Source organism: Rutilus rutilus (assembly GCF_951802725.1).
Source record: "Rutilus rutilus genome assembly, chromosome: 1".
NCBI lineage: Eukaryota > Metazoa > Chordata > Actinopteri > Cypriniformes > Leuciscidae > Rutilus > Rutilus rutilus.
The window spans coordinates 66490657-66516980 of record NC_140209.1 but is presented as its reverse complement, the minus strand read 5'-3'; the positions used below and the strand labels follow the sequence as shown (position 1 = coordinate 66516980).

The following is a 26324-nucleotide window of genomic DNA, read 5'->3' as shown; positions in this document are numbered from 1 at the left end:
AAATTCATTGGTTGAAAAGATATTCAGCTTTTAAAACTTTATGAATGTAATTAATTGGATTTCAATTATAATTACAAATTAAAATAATTATTTTAAAATATTTTAATCTGTAGACACTTCAAATTTATGTAAATAAAAAAGTAATTAAAGCGCATTCAGCTAAACTATTAGCCTACATGAGAGGTATTATGTTCATATTTCAATTCAGTTGATATTATGTTCATATTTTCACACTCACAGAGCTTTTCTGCAGTTCCTCAGTGCAGGTAACAGTCTCCTTCGACCCTCTTGTGATGATCTGATGTTTTTAAGGTCAAACTCATCCATCACCTTTTCTGACATCAAGATCATGTTTGCCAAAGTTGAACATTGTGCAAGAGAAAGGTTTTTGTTACTTGTTTTGTTATTTGTTTCAGATTGTAAAAATGCCTGCATTTCTTCAACAAGAGAACTATCCTTCATCTCAATCAAGCAGTGACACAGATTCATCCATCTTTCAGGACTGATATTGTCTTCTGGACTTTCTGTGTTTTCTTGTTTTTTAAGGTTTTGGATTATTTTTTTGATGCTCTCTGGGTTGTTATATATGTGAATCAGCAGATCCTGTAAGAGCCTCTGATTGGACTCCAGTGAGATGCCATGAAGGAATCGGAGGAAAAGATCCAGGTGTCCATTTTTACTTGTCAAGGCTTTATTCATTGCTCCTTTCAGAAACACATCCAGAGAAACAATCGTATACCGAGTTCTGGACTTTCCTGTCAGGAACATTTTCAGAACTTCACTGTGGTTGTATAAATAGCAGAAAAACACATACAGTGCTGCAAAAAACTCCTGAAAGCTGAGATGTACAAAGCTGTAAACCTTCCTGTGATAAATCACAGATTCCTCCCTAAAGATCTCAGTGCAAATCCCAGAATACACTGAGGCGTCAGTGACGTCTATGCCGCTCTCAATCAGGTCCTCCTCATAGAACATCACATTGCCCTTCATCAGCTGATTGAAAGCCAGTTTAGCAAGTTTCATAATCACTCCTCTGTTGGACTGCAGGAGTTTCTCTGGATCTCTCTCTTCATACTTCTGGTTCCTCATACTAGTCTGAATGAGGAGGAAGTGTATGTACATTTCAGTCAGAGTTTGAGGGATTTCTGCACTGAGATCTTGTTTCAGGATGTTTTGAAGCACAGTGGCTGAGATCCAGCAGAAGACGGGTATGTGACACATGATGTGGAGGCTTCTTGCTCTTCTGATGTGTGAGATGATTCTGCTGGCTTGATCCTCATCACTGATTCTCTTCCTGAAATATTCCTCCTTCTGAGGGTCATTGAATCCCTGAATTTCTGTCACACGGTTGATGTATTTGGAGGGGATCTGATTGGCTGCTGCTGGTCTGGTGGTGATCCAGATGAGAGCAGAGGGAAGCAGATCTCCTTTCATGAGGTTTGACATCAACACACCCACTGATGAAGACTCAGTCACATCAGAAACTTTCTCACTGTCTGAAAACATCAGTGTAATTCTGCTTTCATCCAGACCATCAAAGATGAACACAACTGTACATTCATCATCAATCTTTGAGTTCAGATGTTTAAGTTCAGGATGAAAGTCCAGCAGAAGTCTGTGAAGACTGTACTGATGATTTTTAATCAAGTTCAGCTCTCTAAATGGAAGCACAAACATGAAATCTACGTCCTGATTGGCTTTTCCCTCGGCCCAGTCCAGAATGAACTTCTGCACAGAGACGGTTTTTCCAATTCCAGCGATGCCTTTAGTAAGAACAGTCTTGATGTTGTCTTTCTTCTCTCTTCTCTTCTCCTCGTATCCTAGTTCAGGTGAAGGATCAAAGATGTCATTGCAGTTGATTGGAGTGTCTTGGAGGGTCTTGTAACTTTTCTCCATCTGTAACACCTCATGTTCTTCATTCACTCCTTCACTCTCTCCCTCTATGATGTACAGCTGTGTGTAAATCCTGTTCAGGAGGGTCTGATTCTCTTGTAGTTTGATTCCCTCAAATAAGCTCTCATACTTCTTCTTCATGCTGGTTTTGTGCTGGTCTTTGACTCTCTGCAGATCATCAAGCACTGGCTGGTGAGAATCGAGCTGCAGGGCTGCTTCTGTGTCATGATGACTGATGTGTTTCTGACAGGAGGAGGATGAGCTGCTTTGACAGGACACATCTCTGATCTGGTCAGCTCTCACACCACTGAAAACACATTAAGAAGACAGAGACACAAAAAACGCTGTTAAAATAACTATAAAATAATACTACATGTAGAAACTGACTTCCTAATATCACAAATGGAGATACTCGCAAGTTCTCACTCAGATTTTATTTACCATGTTGCCAACAAATTGTTCATGAATTATGCACATCAGGCATTTGAGGGCAGATAATGACCTGTATATTAAAAGTAATGAGACATCAATATTTCAGTAGTCAAAATGTTCGAATAAAAGAGAAAGGCAGCTAAAATTCTTAACCAGATTTAACAGAAACCATTATTTTAAAATATCACAGAAACACTGACATGAAGAAAAAGCAGTGTTCATGTGAAATGATTACATATAATTGATTTACTTGTAAATGGCGACAGATGATACTTAAATCAACAGTTATTCTGAAGAATATGTAAAGTTTGCTGTTGGAGCTAAAGGCAAAAATAATTAACAATCAACAGCTGGCTTACTTTTCCATTTGTTCACATGACATGGTTTGATTCAGATGGAAAATATCGTATTAAGTACTGTCACGGATGCACACGGGAAGCAGGAAAATCCAAGTGCAGTAATTTATTAAGAGGGCAATCCAACATCGTTGTAATCCATGCAGAGGTCAAAAATCCAGAGAAGCAATCCAAACAAGAACGGGTATAAACAAACAAGAAGTGTGGTGACACAAATTAACGACTCCGTACACATACAGAAACAGGCAGAGAATAAATACACACAGATCTAACAGGACTAACAATGAACAGCTGGGACAATGATTACGGGCAACAGCTGAGTGTAATGAACAGTGATAAGTGACAGACAGAATGCTGGGAATTGTAGTCAATGTGAAGGACACCGTGAAAACGAGACACAAACCAGACACTGTGACATAACCCCCCCTCTACGGAGCGGCTACCAGACGCTCCATGACAACACTAAAACACAACACAAGAGTTCAGGAGGGAGGTGGAATGGTGGAGGATCAGGGGGAGGGAAGGTGGGCCAGGTCCATGGAGGGAAACGGGGACAGGGAGTGACAGTTCATCTGGCGGCCAGGGCGGAGATGACAGTCCCTCGAGAGGCCAGGGCGGAGACGACCCCTCGGGCGGCCATGGCGGATCCGGCTGTGCAGGCGACCGGGACGGGGCAGGTCCTTCGGGCGGCCAAGGCGGAGACGACCCCTCGGGCGGCCACGGCGGATCCGGCTGTGCAGGCGACCGGGACAGGGCAGGTCCTTCGGGCGGCCAAGGCGGAGACGACCCCTCGGGCGGCCACGGCGGAGACGACCCCTCGGGCGGCCACGGCGGCGCAGAAACTGGAACAGACACCACCAGCGCAGGAACTGGAACAGACACCACCGGCGCAGGAACTGGAACAGACCCCACCGGCACAGGAACTGGAACAGACACCACCGGCTCAGGAACAGACACCACCGGCTCAGGTTCAGGAACAGACACCACCGGCGGCTCAGGAACTGGAACAGACATCACCGGCGGCTCAGGAACTGGAACAGACGCCACCGGCTCAGGAACAGACGCCACCGGCTCAGACACCACCGGTTTAGGAACAGATACCACCGGCTCAGGAACAGACACCACCGGCTCAGGTTCAGGAACAGACACCACCGGCGGCTCAGGAACTGGAACAGACGCCACCGGCTCAGGAACAGATGCCACCGGCTCAGACATCACCGGTTTAGGAACAGATACCACCGGTTTAGGAACAGATACCACCGGCTCGGGCACTGGAACCGGCACCATCGGCTCGGGCACTGGAACTGGCACCACCGGCTCGGGCACTGGAACTGGCTCAGGAACAGGCACCACTGACTCGGGCACTGGAACTGGCACCATCGGCTCGGGCACTGGAACTGGCACCACCGGCTCGGGCACTGGAACTGGCACCACCGGCTCGGGCACTGGAACTGGCACCACCGGCTCCGGCTCAGCACTGGAACTGGCACCACCGGCTCGGGCACTGGAACTGGCACCACCGGCTCCGGCTCAGGAACGGACACTGGCTCCGGCTCAGGAACGGACACTGGCTCCGGCTCAGGAACGGACACTGGCTCCGGCTCAGGAACGGACACTGGCATGTCCAGGATCCGAGTCAGACGTTCCAAATAATCCATCATAGCCTTGGCAGCCACACGTATGGGCATCTCTTGATCTGTCTCTAGCTGGGCAAACGGAATGTGAACAGTCTCTGACTGGGCAGACGTGACGTGAACAGCCTCCGGCTGGGCAGACGGAATGTGAACAGTCTCTGACTGGGCAGACGTGACGTGGACAGTCTCCGGCTGGGCAGACGGAATGTGAACAGTCTCTGACTGGGCAGACGTGACGTGAACAGCCTCTGGCTGGGCAGACGGAATGTGAACAGTCTCTGACTGGGCAGACGTGACGTGGACAGTCTCCGGCTGGGCAGACGGAATGTGAACAGTCTCTGACTGGGCAGACGTGACGTGGACAGTCTCCGGCTAGGCAGACGGAATGTGAACAGTCTCTGACTGGGCAGACGTGACGTGGACAGTCTCTGACTGGGCAGACGGGACGCGGACAGTCTCTGACTGGGCCGACGCAGGTCTCCTCCTCCTTCTTCCCTTCTGACGGATGTGTACCATCTCTGAACTGGACGAAACCATCGACGAAGTCCCAGCGCTCGATGAGACCCGTGGTGAAGCTTCAGCTATCCTGATTTCCTCATGCCTTTGTGCACATCTAGAAAAATACTCTAGTAACGAGATGCCCTTCTCTCTCTCTCTGCGGGAGAAAGTTCGCTACGTGGAATCCACATAGTAACTGGGGACGAGATCCTACAAAAAATAATAAAAAATGAAAATTACCGCTGTATTATTGGTGACGGAGTCGTTCTGTCACGGATGCACACGGGAAGCAGGAAAATCCAAGTGCAGTAATTTATTAAGAGGGCAATCCAACATCGTTGTAATCCATGCAGAGGTCAAAAATCCAGAGAAGCAATCCAAACAAGAACGGGTATAAACAAACAAGAAGTGTGGTGACACAAATTAACGACTCCGTACACAGACAGAATGCTGGGAATTGTAGTCAATGTGAAGGACACCGTGAAAACGAGACACAAACCAGACACTGTGACAATATACATATTATATATATACTGTATATTATTATTATATATATATTACATATAATAATATAATAATTATATTAATCACATAATAAAATATCACAATTATTGTTACTACTGTAAAGCCAATATAATTTATGGGATCTCCTTCAAAGCTTTCAGAATCTTTACTTTTTAAATATTTTTTGTGTGTTTTTAAAATGAACAGTTTAATTTTAATGACAGTATATTATTAAACAAATTAAATTAATTATAAATGTATGATGTGGCAATAAGGTATTATTAATAAGGCCCCCCCTTATTGCCGCCTCATACATGTATACGATTTTTTACCAAAACAAACCACTTTAATGATTTATTTTCCCCCAAAATCTATTGATCCATCATTAAATAAAAACATATTTTTTTCTGTAATCATATTCTGTGCATAAAGAGCAAATGCTCTGAATAGAGAGTGAGATTCCAGAGGCAGCCAGAAAAACATACTCCAGTTAATATTAGATCAATACTATTATTAAAACTACAACTGCAGACCTGAGTTCACCTTCACTGCACCACAGTTTGACAGTGTTCAGACCCTCAACATAACAATAATCTCAGACAGCAGCGTTTGATCAATATCATCAGCTCTGTCGGCCTAGAGAAGTTTTAGATGCTGCTCTGATCTGACTCTTCACTGACAGCAACATCATTCATCTGAACCTCAAATAATATTGGCATTAATCAAAATAATTATGCTGTTTTGTGCATATATGATACATACATCTTCTGTTAAGCTGCTTTTAAACTGTTTATATTCTAAAAAGTTCTAAACAAATAAACTGTGGTAACTATTTTGATGGTTCACTTTAGACATTCCACTAACCAGAAGTAATTTTGCAAATACATGTGAACTACAAGTCATTAGAGTATGAGTAGACTGTCTGTTTAATGTTTAAACACTTTATTTTGATGATCCTCAACAGACATTTTACTGACTATAAGCAACTTTACAATTACGTCAACTTATTCTACTAACCCAAACTCTAACACCTTACCCTAACCTAACAGTGTAACAGTCTCCTAACAGTCTACTAATAGTCTAATGAGAGTTAGTTTACATTTACATTTACATTTAGTCATTTAGCAGACGCTTTTATCCAAAGCGACTTACAAGTTAGGACTAGATTAAGCGAGTCATCATGAAGAGGCAAAAACAAAAACAAAAGCAACGCAAGAAGTGCTCAAGATACGAAGTTCAGGCATTATTCAGAGTAGCATAAGCCCAATAAGTGAGGTTTTAGAGGGAAAGTTTTTTTTTTTTTTTTTTTTACGAGGTTAAGTGCTCACGGAAGAGATGGGTTTTCAGCTGTCTTTTGAAGGTTGTCAGGGATTCTGTATTCCGGATGAGGGAGGGGAGAGCGTTCCACCAGCATGGAACTGTGAATGAGAATGTTCTGGACAGTGATTTTGTGGCTCTCTGTGATGGAACCACGAGACGTCGCTCGTTGACCGATCGTAATCTTCTGGTAGGGATGTAGGCTCGTAGTAGTGAGTGAAAGTAAGAGGGAGCTGAGCCTGTGATAGATCTGTAAGCAAGCGTCAATGCCTTGAACTTGATGCGAGCAGCGAGAGGTAGCCAGTGCAGAGAGGTGAACAAAGGAGTGACGTGTGCCCTCTTGGGCTCGTTGAAGACAAGACGAGCTGCAGCATTCTGGATCATCTGAAGAGGTTTGGTTGCACATGCTGGAAGTCCAGCCAGAAGAGCATTGCAGTAGTCAAGCCTAGAAATGACCAGGGCCTGGACGAGAAGTTGTGTTGCATGCTCAGTTAGGAAAGGCCTGATCTTCCTGATGTTGTGCAGTGCAAACCTGCATGATCGAGCTGTCTTTGAAATGTGATCTGTGAAGGTCAGCTGGTCATCAAACATTACTCCCAGATTTCTGACCGACCTTGATGGGGTGATTGATGATGAATCTAGCTGGATAGTGAAGTCGTGCTGTAGAGACGGATTGGCTGGGAGGACGAGAAGCTCAGTCTTTGCCAGGTTGAGCTGCAGGTGATGTTCCTTCATCCATGTCGAGATGTCCGCCAGACAGCTTGAGATCCGTGCAGCTACTGTGGGATCATCTGGTTGAAATGAGAGGAAGAGCTGTGTGTCATCAGCATAGCAGTGGTAGGAGAAGCCGTGTGCTTGTATGATGTGTCCCAGTGATGTGGTGTAGATGGAGAAGAGTAGGGGTCCCAGCACTGAACCCTGAGGAACACCTGTGGTCAGTTGATGAGATCTGGATACCTCGCCTCTCCATGCGACCCTGAAAGACCTACCTGTGAGATAGGACTCAAACCAGTGGAGGGAAGTTCCAGTGATGCCCAGTGATGAGAGGCTGGACAGGAGGATCTGATGATTCACAGTGTCGAAGGCAGCGGACAGATCCAGGAGAATGAGGACTGAAGATTTGGAAGTAGCTTTTGCGATCCGTAGGGCTTCTGTGACTGACAGTAGTGCAGTCTCAGTTGAATGCCCTTTCTTGAAGCCAGATTGGTTGACATCCAGCTGGTTGTTTAGAGACAAAAAGGATGTTATTTGGTTGAACACAGCTCTTTCAAGTGTTTTCGCAATGAATGGTAGGAGAGAGATAGGTCTGTAATTGTCTACAAATGATGTGTTTAGTGTTGGTTTTTTAAGCAGTGGAGTAACCCGAGCCTGCTTGAATGCTGTAGGGAAGGTGCCAGTATGGAGGGATGAGTTGATGATGTGTGTGAGTGCTGGTAGAAGTGTGGGAGAGATGGCTTGTAGAAGGTGTGAGGGGATGGGGTCTAGAGGGCAGGTGGTAGGATGACTGGAGAGGAGGAGTGTAGATACTTCTTCCTCGGTTAGCGGAGAAAAGGAGGACAGAGGGTTATTGGCTGTGGAAGGGGTCAGTCTGGGTTCCTGTGTGTGTGGAGCTGAGAACTGACTGCTGATAGATGTTGTTTTGTTGGTGAAGAAGTTTGCAAAGTCGTCGGCAGTTAAAGAGGAGGTGGGTGGTGGTGGAGGTGGACAGAGGAGAGAGTTGAATGTCTTGAAGAGTGATCGTGTGTTGGAGGAGCTGTTGATCTTGTTGTGGAAGTAGGAAGATTTTGCAGCATGAACATCAACAGAAAAGGAAGAGAGGAGAGATTTATACATACTCAGGTCAGATGTGTCTTTTGATTTGCGCCATTTCCTCTCCGCTGCCCTGAGTTCGGTCCGGTGTTCACGAAGAACCTCAGACAACCAGGGGTTGGAGGGAGTAGCGCGTGCTGGCCTGGAGGAGAGAGGGCAGATAATGTCTAGAGAAGAGGTTAGAGTGGAGCATAAGGTATCCGTTGCGGTATTCACATCCAGAGATGAGAATTGTGAGGGTGAGGGAAGAGAAGATGACACGGCCGAGGAAAGATGGGAGGGAGAAAGTGAGCGCAGGTTTCGTCTGAAAGTGACTGGTGGTGGGGTTGGTGGTACAGGGGTAGAGAGATGTAGACTGAAAGTAATGAGGAAATGATCTGAAACATGGAGAGGTCTCACCAAGATGTTGTCTGTGATGCAGTTGCGTGTGTAAACCAGGTCCAGTTGGTTGCCTGATTTGTGAGTACCTGTGGTGATAAGTCGTTTGAGATCGAAAGAGGCTAGGAGAGAGATGAAGTCAGTTGCATGCGGCTTTTCGAGATGGATGTTGAAGTCACCGAAGACTAGAAGTGGGGTGCCGTCCTCAGGAAGAGAGGACAGCAGCACGTCCATCTCCTCTACGAAGTTTCCCAGCTGACCTGGGGGGCGATAAATGACTACAATATGGATCTTAGTGGGAGTTGTAAGTGTAATAGCATGATATTCAAATGAGTTGTTGTTGCATAGAGAAGAGAGTGCTGAGTATTTCCAATTGTTAGAAATGAGAAGCCCTGTACCCCCACCCCTCCCAGACTGGCGAGGGGAGTGAGAGAAGGAGAAATTGCTAGAGAGAGCAGCGGGGGTTGCTGAGTCTTCTGGACGAATCCAGGTCTCAGTCAAGCCCAAGATACTAAGAGTAGAATGAGATGCAAAGGCTGGAATAAAGTCAGCTTTATTGACTGCTGACTGACAATTCCATAGACCCACGAAAAGAGAGAGAGGTGTGTGCGAGGATGAGAGAATGGGACGTAGATTAGCAGTATTGCGCTGCATTTTGCGTGTGATGAAAGGGCGTTGCCGAGAGATAACAGGAATGTATTGAAAGCACATGTTGAGTAAGGTGAAGAATACGATAAAAAGTGGGAAGGGAAAGGGAGAAGGAGATACTTAAGTGCCTTTCTGGTGTCCTTGCTCGGTGGAGTCGCGCAGGTAGAGTCGCTGGTCTTTACCCGAGTCGGTCTTCACACGAGGAGGCTGAACACGAGAGCTGAACGCTTCCGCTGACGCATCCGCGACAGCGCGCAAATTACATAGATATAGATATACTGCTATCACTGCTTGAGTGAGGACAGCTGTCTCAGTCGGCCAATTAAGTCATAAAGCGAGAATGGGGCAAATCGAAACTGCTAGGAGTCAATACTTAAGTGCTATTAGAACTGCAATAATAATAATAATTTCCACGCGCGGCCGTTGATTAATGTAGCAACGTGTCTAAATAAAATACAGAATTATGTGAAGTTAAAAAAGGAAAGTAAACAGAGAATCGAAGATAGTCTTACCTTGAGTCAAATACAACACTGAAATAACAGGAGAACTGAGTATTCTGAAAAACCACTAGCGCGCTCTTGCCGTGCGTCCTCTTAAGCTGACCGCTCGCTGGTCCTGAATAAGTGGCCTGAAACTCTTCTAGTTATATCTATTCTTACAGTTGCTGTCTCAGTCGGCCAATTAAGTCATAAAGCGAGAATGGGGCAAATCGAAACTGCTAGGAGTCAATACTTAAGTGCTATTAGAACTGCAATAATAATAATAATTTCCACGCGCGGCCGTTGATTAATGTAGCAACGCGTCTAAATAAAATACAGAATTATGTGAAGTTAAAAAAGGAAAGTAAACAGAGAATCGAAGATAGTCTTACCTTGAGTCAAATACAACACTGAAATAACAGGAGAACTGAGTATTCTGAAAAACCACTAGCGCGCTCTTGCCGTGCGTCCTCTTAAGCTGACCGCTCGCTGGTCCTGAATAAGTGGCCTGAAACTCTTCTAGTTATATCTATTCTTACAGTTGCTGTCTCAGTCGGCCAATTAAGTCATAAAGCGAGAATGGGGCAAATCGAAACTGCTAGGAGTCAATACTTAAGTGCTATTAGAACTGCAATAATAATAATAATTTCCACGCGCGGCCGTTGATTAATGTAGCAACGCGTCTAAATAAAATACAGAATTATGTGAAGTTAAAAAAGGAAAGTAAACAGAGAATCGAAGATAGTCTTACCTTGAGTCAAATACAACACTGAAATAACAGGAGAACTGAGTATTCTGAAAAACCACTAGCGCGCTCTTGCCGTGCGTCCTCTTAAGCTGACCGCTCGCTGGTCCTGAATAAGTGGCCTGAAACTCTTCTAGTTATATCTATTCTTACAGTTGCTGTCTCAGTCGGCCAATTAAGTCATAAAGCGAGAATGGGGCAAATCGAAACTGCTAGGAGTCAATACTTAAGTGCTATTAGAACTGCAATAATAATAATAATTTCCACGCGCGGCCGTTGATTAATGTAGCAACGCGTCTAAATAAAATACAGAATTATGTGAAGTTAAAAAAGGAAAGTAAACAGAGAATCGAAGATAGTCTTACCTTGAGTCAAATACAACACTGAAATAACAGGAGAACTGAGTATTCTGAAAAACCACTAGCGCGCTCTTGCCGTGCGTCCTCTTAAGCTGACCGCTCGCTGGTCCTGAATAAGTGGCCTGAAACTCTTCTAGTTATATCTATTCTTACAGTTGCTGTCTCAGTCGGCCAATTAAGTCATAAAGCGAGAATGGGGCAAATCGAAACTGCTAGGAGTCAATACTTAAGTGCTATTAGAACTGCAATAATAATAATAATTTCCACGCGCGGCCGTTGATTAATGTAGCAACGCGTCTAAATAAAATACAGAATTATGTGAAGTTAAAAAAGGAAAGTAAACAGAGAATCGAAGATAGTCTTACCTTGAGTCAAATACAACACTGAAATAACAGGAGAACTGAGTATTCTGAAAAACCACTAGCGCGCTCTTGCCGTGCGTCCTCTTAAGCTGACCGCTCGCTGGTCCTGGTTAGTTAGTTAGTTGACATGTTAGTACATGTTAGTTAGTTGACATGTAGTTGCGATCTACTTATAATTAGTAGAACGTCTAAAGGCACTTATTCACTGCATGAGACGACTCTGCTCGGCACAACTCAGCTCTCTTTATTTTTTGGCTCTGTTTGCTTTTCCTCTGCAGTTTAGCACCGCTTTTAAGTGATCATAGGAGCCAATCCCGTGAAGCAGCCACAAATACGAGATATATTGTATTGATTTTAACCAATAAAAAATCTAGAGCGGTTTTCAGACACGATTATCTTCAGTTTTTTGATAGTTTATTTGAGGCTGTTTCTATAGCGTTATTTTAATGACAAATGTCGAGAGTGCATCCAAGTAATGCGCGAGCACAAATCTCTCAACTCGCAGGCGTATTTCCTTCACTCTCGCACAGAACTGGACACACGTTCTCAAATATACAGTATCAGGCTCTTGTCTGCTCTCGCTCAGACATTACGTGTTCATGCTCAAACTCAAAATCTCTACTTGCTCTTTCTCTAAAATAGTTTTCTCTCCTGGATTTAATGTTGCCAGAAGCTTTCAACCACCAGACTTTCACGATTGACTGCCGAAATAACACGTGTACCTTTGCTTGGATTGCTCTGCTGATCGATTGCTCCTGTCTGCCTCTCTGCCTGCTGTGAGTTTGTTTGCTTCGGTGCTGTAAGCTCCGTCTTAGCCTCGTATTTCTTTGTTTTGAACCATCATTTAATACAATTTGTAGTTGCTTATACTAAATACAGCTAACTGCTTACCCAACATCGCTAGCTTCCGTTACTACTAGCACAACACGCTAGTAATTCGCTACTGCTAGCCTGTTAACGCGCCACCCGCGCGCTAGGGCTGCACGATATTGGAAAAACAATTACATTGCGATATTTTTTTCCCAACGATATATATCGCGATATTGCGAGCCATCAATCCAGGCTAAAGTCAATAATTACTAGGGCTGGGTATTGACACAAATTTCACAATTCGATTCGATTACGATTCGATTCGATTCAATATCGATTATTTTGGATATCAGGTACAATACATTGCAAATTTTCTCAAGGAAAACAAATCTCTTAACCTATGCTGTAAATTATGGGAGTCAGTGGTAGGCTAGCCTATAGGCTTCATTAGCCTACTATAATATTGAAGGTAAAAATTAACTGATTTGTATACAAACACTTAAAATACACTTTTATTTATTTTTATAATAATAAAGTTATATGAAATTATATAAAATTTTAAATGATGGCTGTCATAAAAAACTTTCCAGATTTATTCAAACATGCATTAAATATTGAAGAACATTAAAAATTATAATGAATATATAATATGGTGCATATATTTAACAAAATGCTCCTCTCTAGAGTTAACTTTCCTAGCTGACTAACGAGTTTATGGTCAGTGGATATGTTTTTTCTGAGGTAAATGTGACGTTACATGACATTGTTTACTAACGTCTTTCCACGGTTGAAACACTGATTGAGCGATTCCATGAGACATGATACGGACTTCGATAAGTTGTACTCTATCTTTTAACACACTTTCAGATGCTCATTCATGTTTATTTCGCGCTGTAACTGGTGTTATTAAGGCGGAAGAGTTGCTTCCGTTGCTTCTCTTGAGCTGAGCTGCGCCAGAGCGATCTCACGCCACAGCGCCAAAACGGTAATTATGTTTTTGAATTTCGTAAGAAAATGGACGTAATTTGAAATCTGAGACTTTGTTTCATATCAATAATAACAAAGCACAAAGATTATTGCGATTTATTGGATGGGATGTGCGCAACAATGATCCATTCATTCATCAACTGAAAACAGGATGACTAATCGATTCTTGGGATTTAAGAATCGATATTGTTTCATAAAAATGAGAATCGATTAAAATCGAGAAATCGATATTTTTTACCCAGCCCTAATAATTAGGCCTACCATTCCATGTTATTAATAATTTCACTAATAAGCAAGCTTCATTACAGGTAACAAAAAGGCCACTTAATATTTTATTCCAGAAACATATTTCTCTCAGAATTCGGTGAACGTTCTACGCAGGACCTAACGTTCTTCGGGTTCTAGGACCTGAAAAAATTATGTTTTCTGTGCTGATTCAGTGACGCGTTCATGTAAACGGCACCTAGAACCAGCAAAAGTAATGATTAATAATATGTAAAATATTACAATGAGACATTTTAATTGTTTATTAATAAACAAGTGTTTTCTGTAAAGATGAAGTTGACAATACTGACTCGCGATCTTCGCAGCAGTGATCGGGAGAAATGCACTTTTCATACAGATTAAATATAGCTATATATTTTTTTAATGGTTCTGTTTAAAAGTAGAGATTTCTGTAGATAATAGATATATTTCTTTTTTTTTTTTTTTAGGTGTGTGAGGCGAGTAGGCTACCTTTTACGCTGAGTTTCGGTTCATGGATCATAGCTTAATCTCCAGTTCAGGCGCTGGCTGCTATATTTAATTTTTATTTATTAAATCCAGGAAATTGGATAATGAAATACTGATTAAAATTAAGATACAATTAATACAAAACGAAATTCGTTTTAAAGAAAGGCTTTGTGCTTTCTGTTTGAGGTCTCTGTGAAAGTTTTAAAGCAGTCTTTTAGTGCCGCTTTCATAACGGTCGCGTCCGTAATGTCACATAACATTGTTTTTTCCTCATAAATGCGAACACGAAAAATAAACGAATGTTTAAAAAAGACAACCATCCATTGGCGTCGGAAGAAAAAAAAAAGTGGGTGGGTCCTCCCCCTGAAAAATGTTACTGGAGTAAATACCATTTCATTGTGGTGCCTTTTAATTTTTGCCTCCACGTCGTGCATTAAATGCCAGCTATCCGTGGATTATCCCCCTAATACGGTCATCTGCCAGCAATGACAACTTAAAGCTGTTATTGATGTTTGCAACGCAATATTTGACTGGAAAGGTACAACGGGCGGTTACTTTCGTCAGTTGCGGCTCGTTGAGAAATATAATGTAGCGATTCAGCGGAAATGGAGTTTAATTTATTCATTTTAATAAAAAAAAAATATTTATTTTAATTCCTCAAGTTGAATGGATTTGACTGACGGCGAACTGAAAGCGAACAGACAAATGCGCTGAATTAGAGACGGTAAAAGTGAGTGGGTCCAATATCATTGATCTTAAAAAGTGGGTGGGTCCTGTCCCACCCATATACAATGGTTCCGACGCCCATGCAACCATCCACAACTTTATAACACTCCAGCAAAGTAGCCTTCCTCTTTTTGGTCAACATCCTCCTTTTTGTAGACGAAATAGGCTAGTCCCAAAAAGCTGATTTTGACTTTTTTTGCGGCGGATCCTCTTCGTTGCGCATTTTATGAATGTTGGCTGTGAGCGGTGAGCGCGGTGAGCTGCGGCACAGCGAACCAATCACTGTGCAGGCACGCAGAACGCGTATGTCACCCCAGCAAAAAGCCATACAACAAACTCGTGTTTACTGTGTGCTACCCTGGTGCTACCGTTCTCTTAATACACTATGGGTACTACTAACGTTACCCTTCACATCGCATGTTCCGGCGATGTGACTATCGCTCATTCGCACATCGCGATGTCGATGTTAAAACAGAATATCGTTCAGCCCTACCGCGCGCTCAGCTATTTTTTATTTTTCTCGCGCGCGCCTTTGAGTTCATAAAAAGCTCAGGTGAGTAAGAATCAGTCAACAAACACGGTGAGTAATGTCTTGTCCTTTTATTGTCACCTGCACTTCATGTCACATGTTTAGCATAGCCTTCTCTGTTGGCAATATAGGATTTATATGTAGGGGTGCAACGGATCAAAAAACTCACGGTTCGGATCGTTTCTCGGATCAGAGTCACGGATCGGATCATTTTTCGGATCAGCAAAAAAAAAAAAAAAAAAAGACAAGACAAATAAACACAAGTTTTCTCTTTTTGTTTATTAACATTTTTAAAATATGAAATTAAAATATATAAAATCAACAGTGGGTGCGCGACGGGTTCATTCCATGAAGCATGACTATAAACACACTGATAGCGTTTGTGATGGCTTTAGCCCGGTCTGATTGTGCAACGTTGAGCAGCCTTCGTTTTCACTCCTGTCAGCGAAACACCGGGGTGATGTCGCTTCAAATGCGTGGCCATGCTTGATGTGTTTCCACGGATGTCCCGATACCACTTTTTCACTTCCGATACGATACCGATGCCGCAGCTTGGGCTATTTGCCGATACCAATATCAATCCGATATTTTTTTTTATTCTTGAACTAATACTACTAATAATAAAATATATGGAAGCAATTTGCTCACATAAAAACATCTCACTCAAATGGAGAACAAATACTTCTCCAGTATATAGTCCACAACAACAGTTGATAATGAAAGACTGTCACCCTTTATTCAAAAGACCTTGAGATATGTTTGGTAATTGTAGGCTACCTGAATGAATTTAAAATTAATTTGCTATATTTCAGATCAATATATTTGTTTACTTAAAATTTTAATTAACTTAACGTTATTCTCATCTGAATTATAAATAATTTATTTCTGTATAAAATGATAGCCTACTACCATTAAAAACACATTTGATTTTCTTTTTTAATCAATGTAAAATGTGTAACTTCAAAATAAACAGATTACTTTGAGGACAAGAGGACAAGAAATGAAAACCAATGCAATATGATGAATGTCCAAAAGATGAGATAATTTTTGCTTGTGTGTGTGTGTGTGTGTGTGTGTGTGTGTGTGATTGTTCGATCGCGGCCGTGTCTCTCTCTTTCTCTCTCTCTCTCTTTCTCTCTCTCTCTCTCTCTCTCTCTCTCTCTCTGACACACACACACACACATTCCAGCATACATCGCAGCCTGTTCATTTTGCTGCATTCACACCATACGCGAATAGAGCGTCAAATTCGCGTCTAGTTTGATGCTTGAACAGTTTGAATCCTTTCGCGCGTCCAAAGCGAATAGGTATAATGATAAAGCGAGCGTTTGACGCTTGTTTCAGGGAAGCCAAAATGCTCCCATACAGGGGATTTAAATGACGCGGGGCGTTCAAGCTCCTCCGTTCCTCCGCTCGCCATGACCACGCTGTGTGTGGACTGAACATGCGCACAACTTTTTTTTTTTTCATAAATTAATCCGCGGATCACGTGTGTGCCGAACCGAAGATATTGATCCGAACGGATCACGGATCAATGATGATCCGTTGCACCACTATTTATATGTGATAAATGCAAGGAGTCAGTTAGGCTGACAGAGAAGATTTCAGAATTAGAAACACGCATCCAAACTTTAATTGAGGATAGTAAGAGTGCTAGAGCTTTAGATACTATTTTGGATGTGCCTAGCGTGAACTCTTTACATGGTGTGGTTCCAGCTGAATTAGTGCCTGTGCATTTGGCAAATGGGTGACAGTGAGGAATCGCTCTAGTCGCGGATCAAAAAACCACTCTTCCGTTCCGATTACCACAACAAATCGATTCGCCCCGCTCAGTGAAACACCCACTGAGAATTCTGTTGATTGTGCTCTAGTAATTGGTGATTCGATCACACGGAACGTGAAAATAGAGACACCAGCCACCATAGTCACATGTTTGCCGGGAGCCAGAGCGCCTGACATCAAAGCAAATTTAAAAGTGCTGGCTAATGCTAATCGTAAATTCTCTAAGATCATTATTCATGTCGGCACTAATGATGTATGACTACGCCAGTCGGAGATCACCAAAATTAATATTAAAGAGGTGTGTGAACTCGCAAGTACGATGTCAAGCACTGTAATTTGCTCTGGCCCCCTTCCTGTTCGCAGGAGTGATGAGATAGTTAGTAGATTGTGTTCACTGAATCGCTGGCTGTCTAAGTGGTGTCCGCGCAATAATATAGAATTCATAGACAATTGGAAAAGTTTTTGGGGCAAACCTGACCTGTTGAAAAGAGATGGTATTCATCCCTCCTGGGATGGTGCTGCTCTTCTCTCTAGTAATATGGCACATAGTCTTAGAGCTCAAACATGACAATCTGAGGCTCAGGTCAGGAAGCAGACAGACTGCCTAAACCGACCGTCTGCTAGCGGCCTCACGTCACCAAGGTCAGATAAATCCCATCACATAGAGCCTCTTTCACCTAGCTATCATCATATAGAGACTGTGTCTGTTCCCCGAATTTGGAAATCCAAAAAACTTTTAAACCCATCTAAGGTTAAAAATTTAATTGATGTTCAACAAATAAAAAGCAGCTATAATAAAGATGAGCAAATACTAAAGCTTGGGTTGCTGAATATTCGATCGCTTACTTCAAAAGCACTCATTGTTAATGATATGATTTCAGATAATAACCTAGATGTGCTGTGTTTGACAGAAACCTGGCTAAAACCAAACGATTACATTACTTTAAATGAGTCCACCCCGCAAGATTACTGTTATAAACATGAGCCTCGACATAAACACAAAGGGGGTGGTGTTGCTGTAATTTATAGTAATATTTTCAAAACCACTAAGAAATCAAGTTTTAAATATAATTCTTTTGAAGTGTTAGTGCTTAATGTAAAAATATATAGTATAAATGATAAATCACGTTTGAGATTTGTGCTGGCTACTGTATACAGGCCACCAGGGCACCATAAAGATTTTATCAAAGAATTTGCGGACTTTCTATCAGAGTTAGTATTGGCTGCAGATAAAGTACTAATTGTTGGTGATTTTAATATACACATCGATAATGAAAAAGATGCATTGGGTTTGGCATTTAAAGACATTTTAAACTCAATTGGAGTTAGACAACACGTGTCAGGACCTACTCATCATCGTAATCATACTCTAGATCTAATATTATCACATGGAATAGCCTAGATGTTGATGCCGTTGAAATTCTGCAGCAGAGCGATGACATCTCAGATCATTATCTAGTCTCGTGTAAATTACATTTAGCCAAGGCTGCAAAGCCGACTCCGTGTTTCAAATATGTTAGACCTATCACTTCTGCCACTAAAGATTGCTTTATTAATAATCTTCCTGATCAGTTTCATCATCTTAGCATCCCGGATAGCTTAGAAGAACTTGATATTGCAACAGAAACTTTTAACTCTCTCTTTTCTAGCACTTTAGACACAGTTGCACCTTTGCGCTTAAAGAAGATTAAAGAAAATAGTCCAACGCCGTGGTACAATGAGCACACTCGGGCCCTTGAGAGAGCAGCCAGAAAAATGGAGCGCAACTGGAAGAAAACAAAACTAGAGGTATTTCGCATTTCATGGAAAGAGAGCTCGATTGCATACAGAGAGGCTTTAAAAGCTGCTAGATCTGCTTATTTTTCAACCCTATTAGAAGAAAATAAACATAATCCTAGGTATTTATTTGAAACAGTGGCTAAACTAACGAAAAAGAAAGCTTCAAACACAGAAGTTTCCAAGCAGCACAGCAGTAATGACTTTATGAACTTCTTCACTTATAAGATTGATAATATCAGGGACAAAATTATAACTATGCAACCGTCTACTACAGTATCGCATCAGGCAGTGCATTGTAGTCTCCCTGAGGAAAAATTTGATTCATTCGTTGCTATAGGAGAGGAAGAATTTAATAAACTCATTAAATCATCTAAATCTACAACATGTATGTTAGACCCTATACCGACTAAGCTACTGAAAGAAATACTTCCAGAGGTCATAGATCCTCTTCTTAATATCATTAATTCCTCTTTGTCTCTAGGATACGTACCAAAAAACTTTAAGCTGGCTATGATTAAACCGCTTGTTAAAAAAATGCAACTTGATCCTTCAGAATTAGTCAATTACAGGCCGATCTCGAATCTACCCTTTCTGTCAAAGATACTAGAAAAGGCAGTATCTTCACAACTATGTTCCTTTCTAGAAAGAAATGATATCTGCGAGGATTTTCAGTCCGGATTTAGACCATACCATAGTACTGAGACTGCTCTCGTTAGACTAACAAATGATTTGCTCTTATCATCCGATCGTGGTTGTGTCTCTCTATTAGTGTTACTCGATCTTAGTGCTGCGTTTGACACCATTGACCACGACATTCTTTTAAATAGACTAGAAAACTATGTTGGCATTAGTGGAATTGCACTAGCATGGTTTAAATCATACTTATCTGACCGTTATCAGTTTGTAGCAGTAAATGAAGAGATGTCTTATCAATCACAAGTTCAGTATGGCGTACCACAGGGCTCAGTACTAGGACCGCTGCTGTTCACTCTGTACATGCTACCCTTAGGAGATATCATTAGGAAACATGGCATTAGCTTTCACTGTTATGCCGACGATACTCAGCTCTATATTTCTTCAAAACCTAACGAAACTTACCAATTCACTAAATTAACAGAATGCATAGCTGATATAAAAAACTGGATGACTCGTAATTTCCTACTTCTAAATTCTGAAAAAACAGAGATTCTAATTATTGGACAAAAAACTTCCTCACGTAATAACCTAGAATACTGTCTAACACTTGATGGCTGCTCTGTTAAGTCTTCGTCGTCGGTTAGGAACCTGGGTGTGCTCTTTGATACCAATCTTTCATTTGAAAGTCACGTGTCTAGTATCTGTAAAACCGCATTTTTCCATCTTAAAAATATATCTAAATTACGTCATATGCTCTCATTGACAAATGCGGAACAATTAGTCCATGCGTTCATGACCTCAAGGCTAGATTATTGTAATGCTCTACTGGGTGGTTGCCCTGCACGCTTAATAAACAAACTACAGCTGGTTCAAAACGCAGCAGCTCGAGTTCTTACCAGAACCAGGAAGTATGACCATATTAGCCCGGTTCTGTCAAAACTGCACTGGCTCCCTATTAAACATCGCATCAATTTTAAAATATTGCTGATTACTTACAAAGCACTAAATGGTTTAGCTCCGCGGTACTTGAGCGAGCTCTTAACACATTATAGTCATTCACGTCTATTGCGATCTCAAAATTCCGGCCAGTTGATAATACCTAGAATATCTAAATCGACTGCTGGCGGTAGATCCTTTTCCTATTTAGCACCAAAACTTTGGAACAGTCTTCCTACCATTGTCCGGGAAGCAGACACACTCTGTCAGTTCAAATCTAGATTAAAGACACATCTCTTTGACATAGCGTTCACATAATACATTATAGACTTCTATAATTCAATATTAGGCTGCATAGATTAGGTCAGCTGGAACCGGGAACACTTCCCATAAATCCTGATGTACTTGTTACATCATGAGAAGAATGGCATCTATGCTAATTTTAGTGTCTTTGTTTATCCCAAGGTTTTCCCGCAGCCTGCCGGATCCAGGCCGTTTCCAGATCTGATGAAGGACCTTCGCCTGGACCCGATGACAACGCAGTGCTGAAGTGCCAACTAGTCTCTCCCTATGGAGGATCCCTTTCCCACTCTACAGATAACGCGTCGTCGGGAAAACTCAATTTGCGTATCTACCCCGAATTGATAAAATAAAATAAAATTCTGAATCAAAACTATAAGGAAACACCAGTAATTTGTTTAGGTTTGGTTTGTAGGGAATTCCAAACCTGCACACATATATTCAAACGCACATAACTATAGAACCCGTTCTTAATGCGCATCTGAACGCCATCAGCGTTTCTCACAGGTTCGCGTTTAAAGTCTGTGTAGAGAGAATGGTGTCGTCTTGGCGGCCCTAATTTAAAAACAAATGATCGTTGCGACGGAAGCGAATCAATCAAAACTAACTTTAGCTGGAAAATAACTTTATTAAAGAACCGCTATAAAGCCAAAACAATCTTACGTTATATTATACATTTATCTCTGTGAAGCTGCTTTGAGACAATCTACATTGTTAAAAGCGCTATATAAATGAAAATGACTTGACTTGACTTGACTATTTTGCATTTATATTTTTTGTATATATTTTATAGTTTTCACATGATTTGATATAATTGTATTGATTAGTTTGTTAAATTCACATACTTTATCTGTTTGATTATTGTCTTATATTTAATATAGTATATCTTAAGTTTAAACCATAACCGCATGCTGTCCACTCAGGTGGACATCTGAAGATCTCTTTAAAAAAAAATAAAAAATCAATTCTTGTTTTTCATGCCCTAAGAGCAATAAAAACACATAGGAAAAAAATCCTGACTGAGGTTATCATAATTCATGCATGAAAGGGTTAAAATGACTCATATCATGAAATAAGACTTTAATCATATCACCCACCTATAATCGTGTTAAATAATCATGATTTCAATATTGAGCAAAATAATCGTGATTGTGATTTTTGTAATCAAGCAGCCCTAGTAATACAATTAGAAACATTCTATAAACCCTCTGCACACAAAAGTATCATTTCTAAATTATAATTACAAACAGAGCATTAAATCTATGTATTAAAGTAAAATAATGTAAAATTAAATGTAAATTTATTAACGGTGAATTAGTCAATTCATTGTTATAATATGACTTTCAATGTTGTTTCTTTTTGTCAGTTATATATATAATTTTATATATTTTTTGTATTATATATACAGTTTTATATATCATATATACTTTTTTTTTTTTTTTTTTTTTTTTTTTTTGGAGTAAGAATCATAACTACTAGCCTATTTTTTGGTCTGTATGCGTGTTATTAACAGTTTTTAGAGGTGATGGCCAATATAATATCTTGACTGCCCAGACAGCCCTGAACTTCATGATACTCACACAGGGTCAGAGATCACAGCATCACTGAATTTAAGGGGCTCAGGCATGGAGTTGTTACTCTTCATAGACACACAGCTGAATCCTGGAGATGGTCCATCACTGAATTTAGGGGGCTCAGGCATGGAGTTGTTACTCTTCATGGACACACAGCTGGATCCTGGAGATGGTCCATCACTGAATTTAGGGGGCTCAGGCATGGAGTTGTTACTCTTCATGGACACACAGCTGGATCCTGGAGATGGTCCATCACTGAATTTAGGGGGCTCAGGCATGGAGTTGTTACTCTTCATGGACACACAGCTGGATCCTGGAGATGGTCCATCACTGAATTTAGGGGGCTCAGGCATGGAGTTGTTACTCTTCATGGACACACAGCTGGATCCTGGAGATGGTCCATCACTGAATTTAGGGGGCTCAGGCATGGAGTTGTTACTCTTCATGGACACACAGCTGGATCCTGGAGATGGTCCATCACTGAATTTAGGGGGCTCAGGCATGGAGTTGTTACTCTTCATGGACACACAGCTGGATCCTGGAGATGGTCCATCACTGAATTTAGGGGGCTCAGGCATGGAGTTGTTACTCTTCATGGACACACAGCTGGATCCTGGAGATGGTCCATCACTGAATTTAGGGGGCTCAGGCATGGAGATGTTACTCTTCATGGACACACAGCTGGTTACAGGAGATGCTGCTCTCTGGGTGTGAACATACGCCGCCTCCTCTCTCTCCTCACACACACTCATTTTAAATGTACGTTTCTCCTCTTCCTCCTTGATGTGAGACTTTATGTAAAGGCCTGTATGTGGACACAGAGGACATGCACAAAACACAATTAAATTTTTACTTGTTTTATTTAAATGGCATTAAATTCATTTTAACTTAACGTCAACAGTTTTTTTCCAGTTAATAGTGTTTGTTTGTAGAGCAACATGTCGGCCACACTTTCAAACACAGCAGCCTCGTTAAACACTGGATTCACCTTCACTTTAATGACACTGCTGAACTCTTACAGGTGTTTTTCACAGTCGTGTTTTTCGTCTCGCATTAAGCAAATATGATGTTATTGTTATGTGTTTATCCTGCGACCACAGTTTCTTTCCCCAGTCTTACTGCGTCACTGAACACACATTACAATATTATAACAAAATAATTAAATCACTGATTCTTGAGAGTCAGGACAAAACACGTTTTAAAAAACTTTTTAAAAAAATACACACTATATCAATTAGAGTTATATGTTTCTGCAGAGAAAGGTCTTAGCTATTTAACCACGTAAAGGAACAGGTTCTAAATAAAAACACATTTTTAACAAATAAACATGTTTCCCTTCAGAACTGGATTTGTGTCAACTCCGTCAGACACACTAAAAAGTATACAATTTTAATTCTTCAAATCAAACAAGAATCTAAAGTTCTGAAGTATATTGTAATAGTGTTTAGTTACTCTGATATGTAAAAAAAAATACAATATATAAACTTAAATTGTGATTTCACACTCTTCTGAAAACTCAGATTTCTAAATATTTGCATTTTCAAACTTTGATTTTAATTTCAATATTGTAAAAACAAATTCCTTAAATAAATAAAACATAAGAGGATGTAGATCAGATGGTCCTTTATTACAAAAACAACATAAACTGAAGGAAGAATATTTTTTTCCCCAAAAAATTTTACAAAAACATACGAAGATCTGACGGTGTTGATGAAAAACTGACGGTGTTGACGGAAAAACTGACGGTGTTGACAAAAAATGTTTGAATGTTTTACCTCAGATTTGTGAAATGTTCACCTGTTTTTCATGATATGTTCTGACAATAAAGAGTAGTTTAAAACCACAATTAACACTCTGTTTTCTACATCTTTCACTTTAAACTTTTAAATCTGCCTTTAAACTTTAAAGAAATAAAGATTTGACATTTATCGTGATAATTATCGATATCGACTGATATTAAAAAAAATTATCGGGATATTTTTTTTGGGCCATATCGCCCAGCCCTACACTGGCTTCTCATTTCTCTATCTCTGTCTCTACATATATAAATATATTAAAGTGCTGGCAAAGTTACACGTTACACAATAATAAGCAGACCACTGCCTGCCCGTTCTCTACAAGTCAGATGCGTACGGTTAAATAATGTAATGCATGCTATGTATGTGCATTTATGTGTAAATAAAACCCTGAAATAACAGTTTAACCCTTCACTATATTCACAAATAATATTATATTCGCACATTAAGAGGTTATTGGTGGATTTGTCAACTCCGTCAGCTTACAGGTCAACTCCGTCAGACATAGAACCTGATGGAGTTGACGTCTGACGGAGTTGACGTAAGGGCATGTATTTTCCTGCCAAAACATGTATTGTACACTGCAGCTAGGTAGTTTATCCTCAGTTGCTAGATGTCCCAATAACCTCACTAAAATGCTTAAATTCAATCCACTATGGTTTAAAAAAAGTATCTTAACAGAAAGATGGTATTGACATGGTGCAGCTGTGACCATAGGAATATTGACATTGTTTGTCTAAAATATAAAAAAATGTAAAATGTACCAGAGAATGTGTGGTAGTGCTGCATTCACCACAGGCAGGGAGATGAAAAGGGGTCCTCAGGGATATAGCTGACCATGCTATTTCCTGATTTAAAGAGCTTTATGAAAAAATCTGACGGAGTTGACAGAAACTGAGGACACAACTTTAATAGGCAGATTTTTATAGAAAATATTGTTTGATGTTCACTCCATGCATTGTTTTTTATATTTATACCCCTTATTTTTTATTTGATATATATGTTTTCATAATTGTAGAGCTTTTTAAAAGTTTTTTTGGGATGGTTAATATTGTGACCTCTTGCTGAGGACAAGTGCAATAACATGGACCTTCTAACCACAGACCATACATTTAAACAAATTTTCCCCAAAAAGATAAAAAGGGTTATTCTAAAAATCAAATAGGTATATAGAATTCCTTTAGATTTAAGTTTGTAAGTATGTCAATCATGATGAATTTCTTAATTTTTGCTATAAATTAGACTTTTCTATGTGGGACATGTTTTGTCCCGACTCTCAAGAATCAGTGAAATACATATTTAAAGTCAACCGAAGATTTCAAAATTAAAATAATAATCTCATGTTAAAGGAAAAAGTAAGTGCAAGTTTAACCATTTTCGGCCATTTTATGAGTGTTACAGTTGACGTGTCGTGAAGTAGGCCTAGATAACGAAAGTAACTTTCAACTTTATCATGTATTCGAGTTTTAGTTCGGCATAAGGTCTGTTTAGACGCAAATATTCTATCGATATTACAGCTATGAAAAGTTTAATGAACTTACTGTCATATGTGAAGCGATTGCTGATTTTCTATCTTCCGAAATGACGTCTTTACAGTCCATCGACAGATTTCGATTTCACTGTGAGACAGGTAAATGTCACAGGTAAACATCCAGCAGCTCCTCCTCGAATGGACTATTTTCACACTTCCGGGTTTGAAACGAGGAAATAAATTACAGCAGGGCCATATAAATGCGAGACCATACACAAACAAAAATGCTACAATTTAGAATTTTGCAAACTATTTACCAAACTACTAGCTACTATTTAACATTCTGTTGATTAAGTAACTTTGCAACTCCATATCAGTCATTAGAGTAGACAGTCTGCTTAATATCTGCTAACACTTTATTGTGATGGTCCTCCAACATACATTCTACTGAATAGGCTATAAATGGGGAATAAAAAAATAGAATGGAATAAATAAATAAATAAACTCTTTTAAATAAATAAGAGTCAAAGAGTCTCTAATTATAGCGTCTTCTGTCAACAAAACCATAAAGTTTGGTATTAGTAAACGTGCATTTGAAATGGTTCATGTAAAAATTGTAAACCTTCATGTATGGATGTAATATATTGTGGTGGGAGGAGCAACAGATCGACACAGTGGGTGCCACCAGAGACATAACATAAAATGTAACACATTTGGACATTAAAAAGTCCAAAGAAGGGGAATAAAGTGTCCATGTTTCCAAAATAAATCAAGTTGTCAATGACGTCCAGCTCCTCCTCTCTGGACGTCTGATGGGGTGGTGCAGAAATGACGTAATTTTTTAGGCCAAAA

The 26324-nt window shown here is 40.5% G+C and overlaps 1 protein-coding gene across 1 annotated transcript in view; it reads right to left on the bottom strand.

Annotated features, from left to right (window-relative positions):
- The window catches only part of LOC311295331 (NACHT, LRR and PYD domains-containing protein 4-like), a 107631-nt gene extending 81974 nt beyond the window's left edge, over positions 1-25657 (bottom strand). The window contains exons 1-3 of the mRNA XM_084416653.1: positions 25543-25657; positions 22212-23010; positions 239-2200 (exon numbers count right to left, since the gene is read on the bottom strand). Of these exons, the coding sequence (XP_084272779.1) occupies positions 239-2200; positions 22212-22957 (2708 nt within the window). The 5' untranslated portion in view covers positions 22958-23010; positions 25543-25657. The remainder of the gene's footprint in view (positions 1-238; positions 2201-22211; positions 23011-25542) is intronic.
- Between the last annotated feature and the right edge of the window lie 667 nt (positions 25658-26324).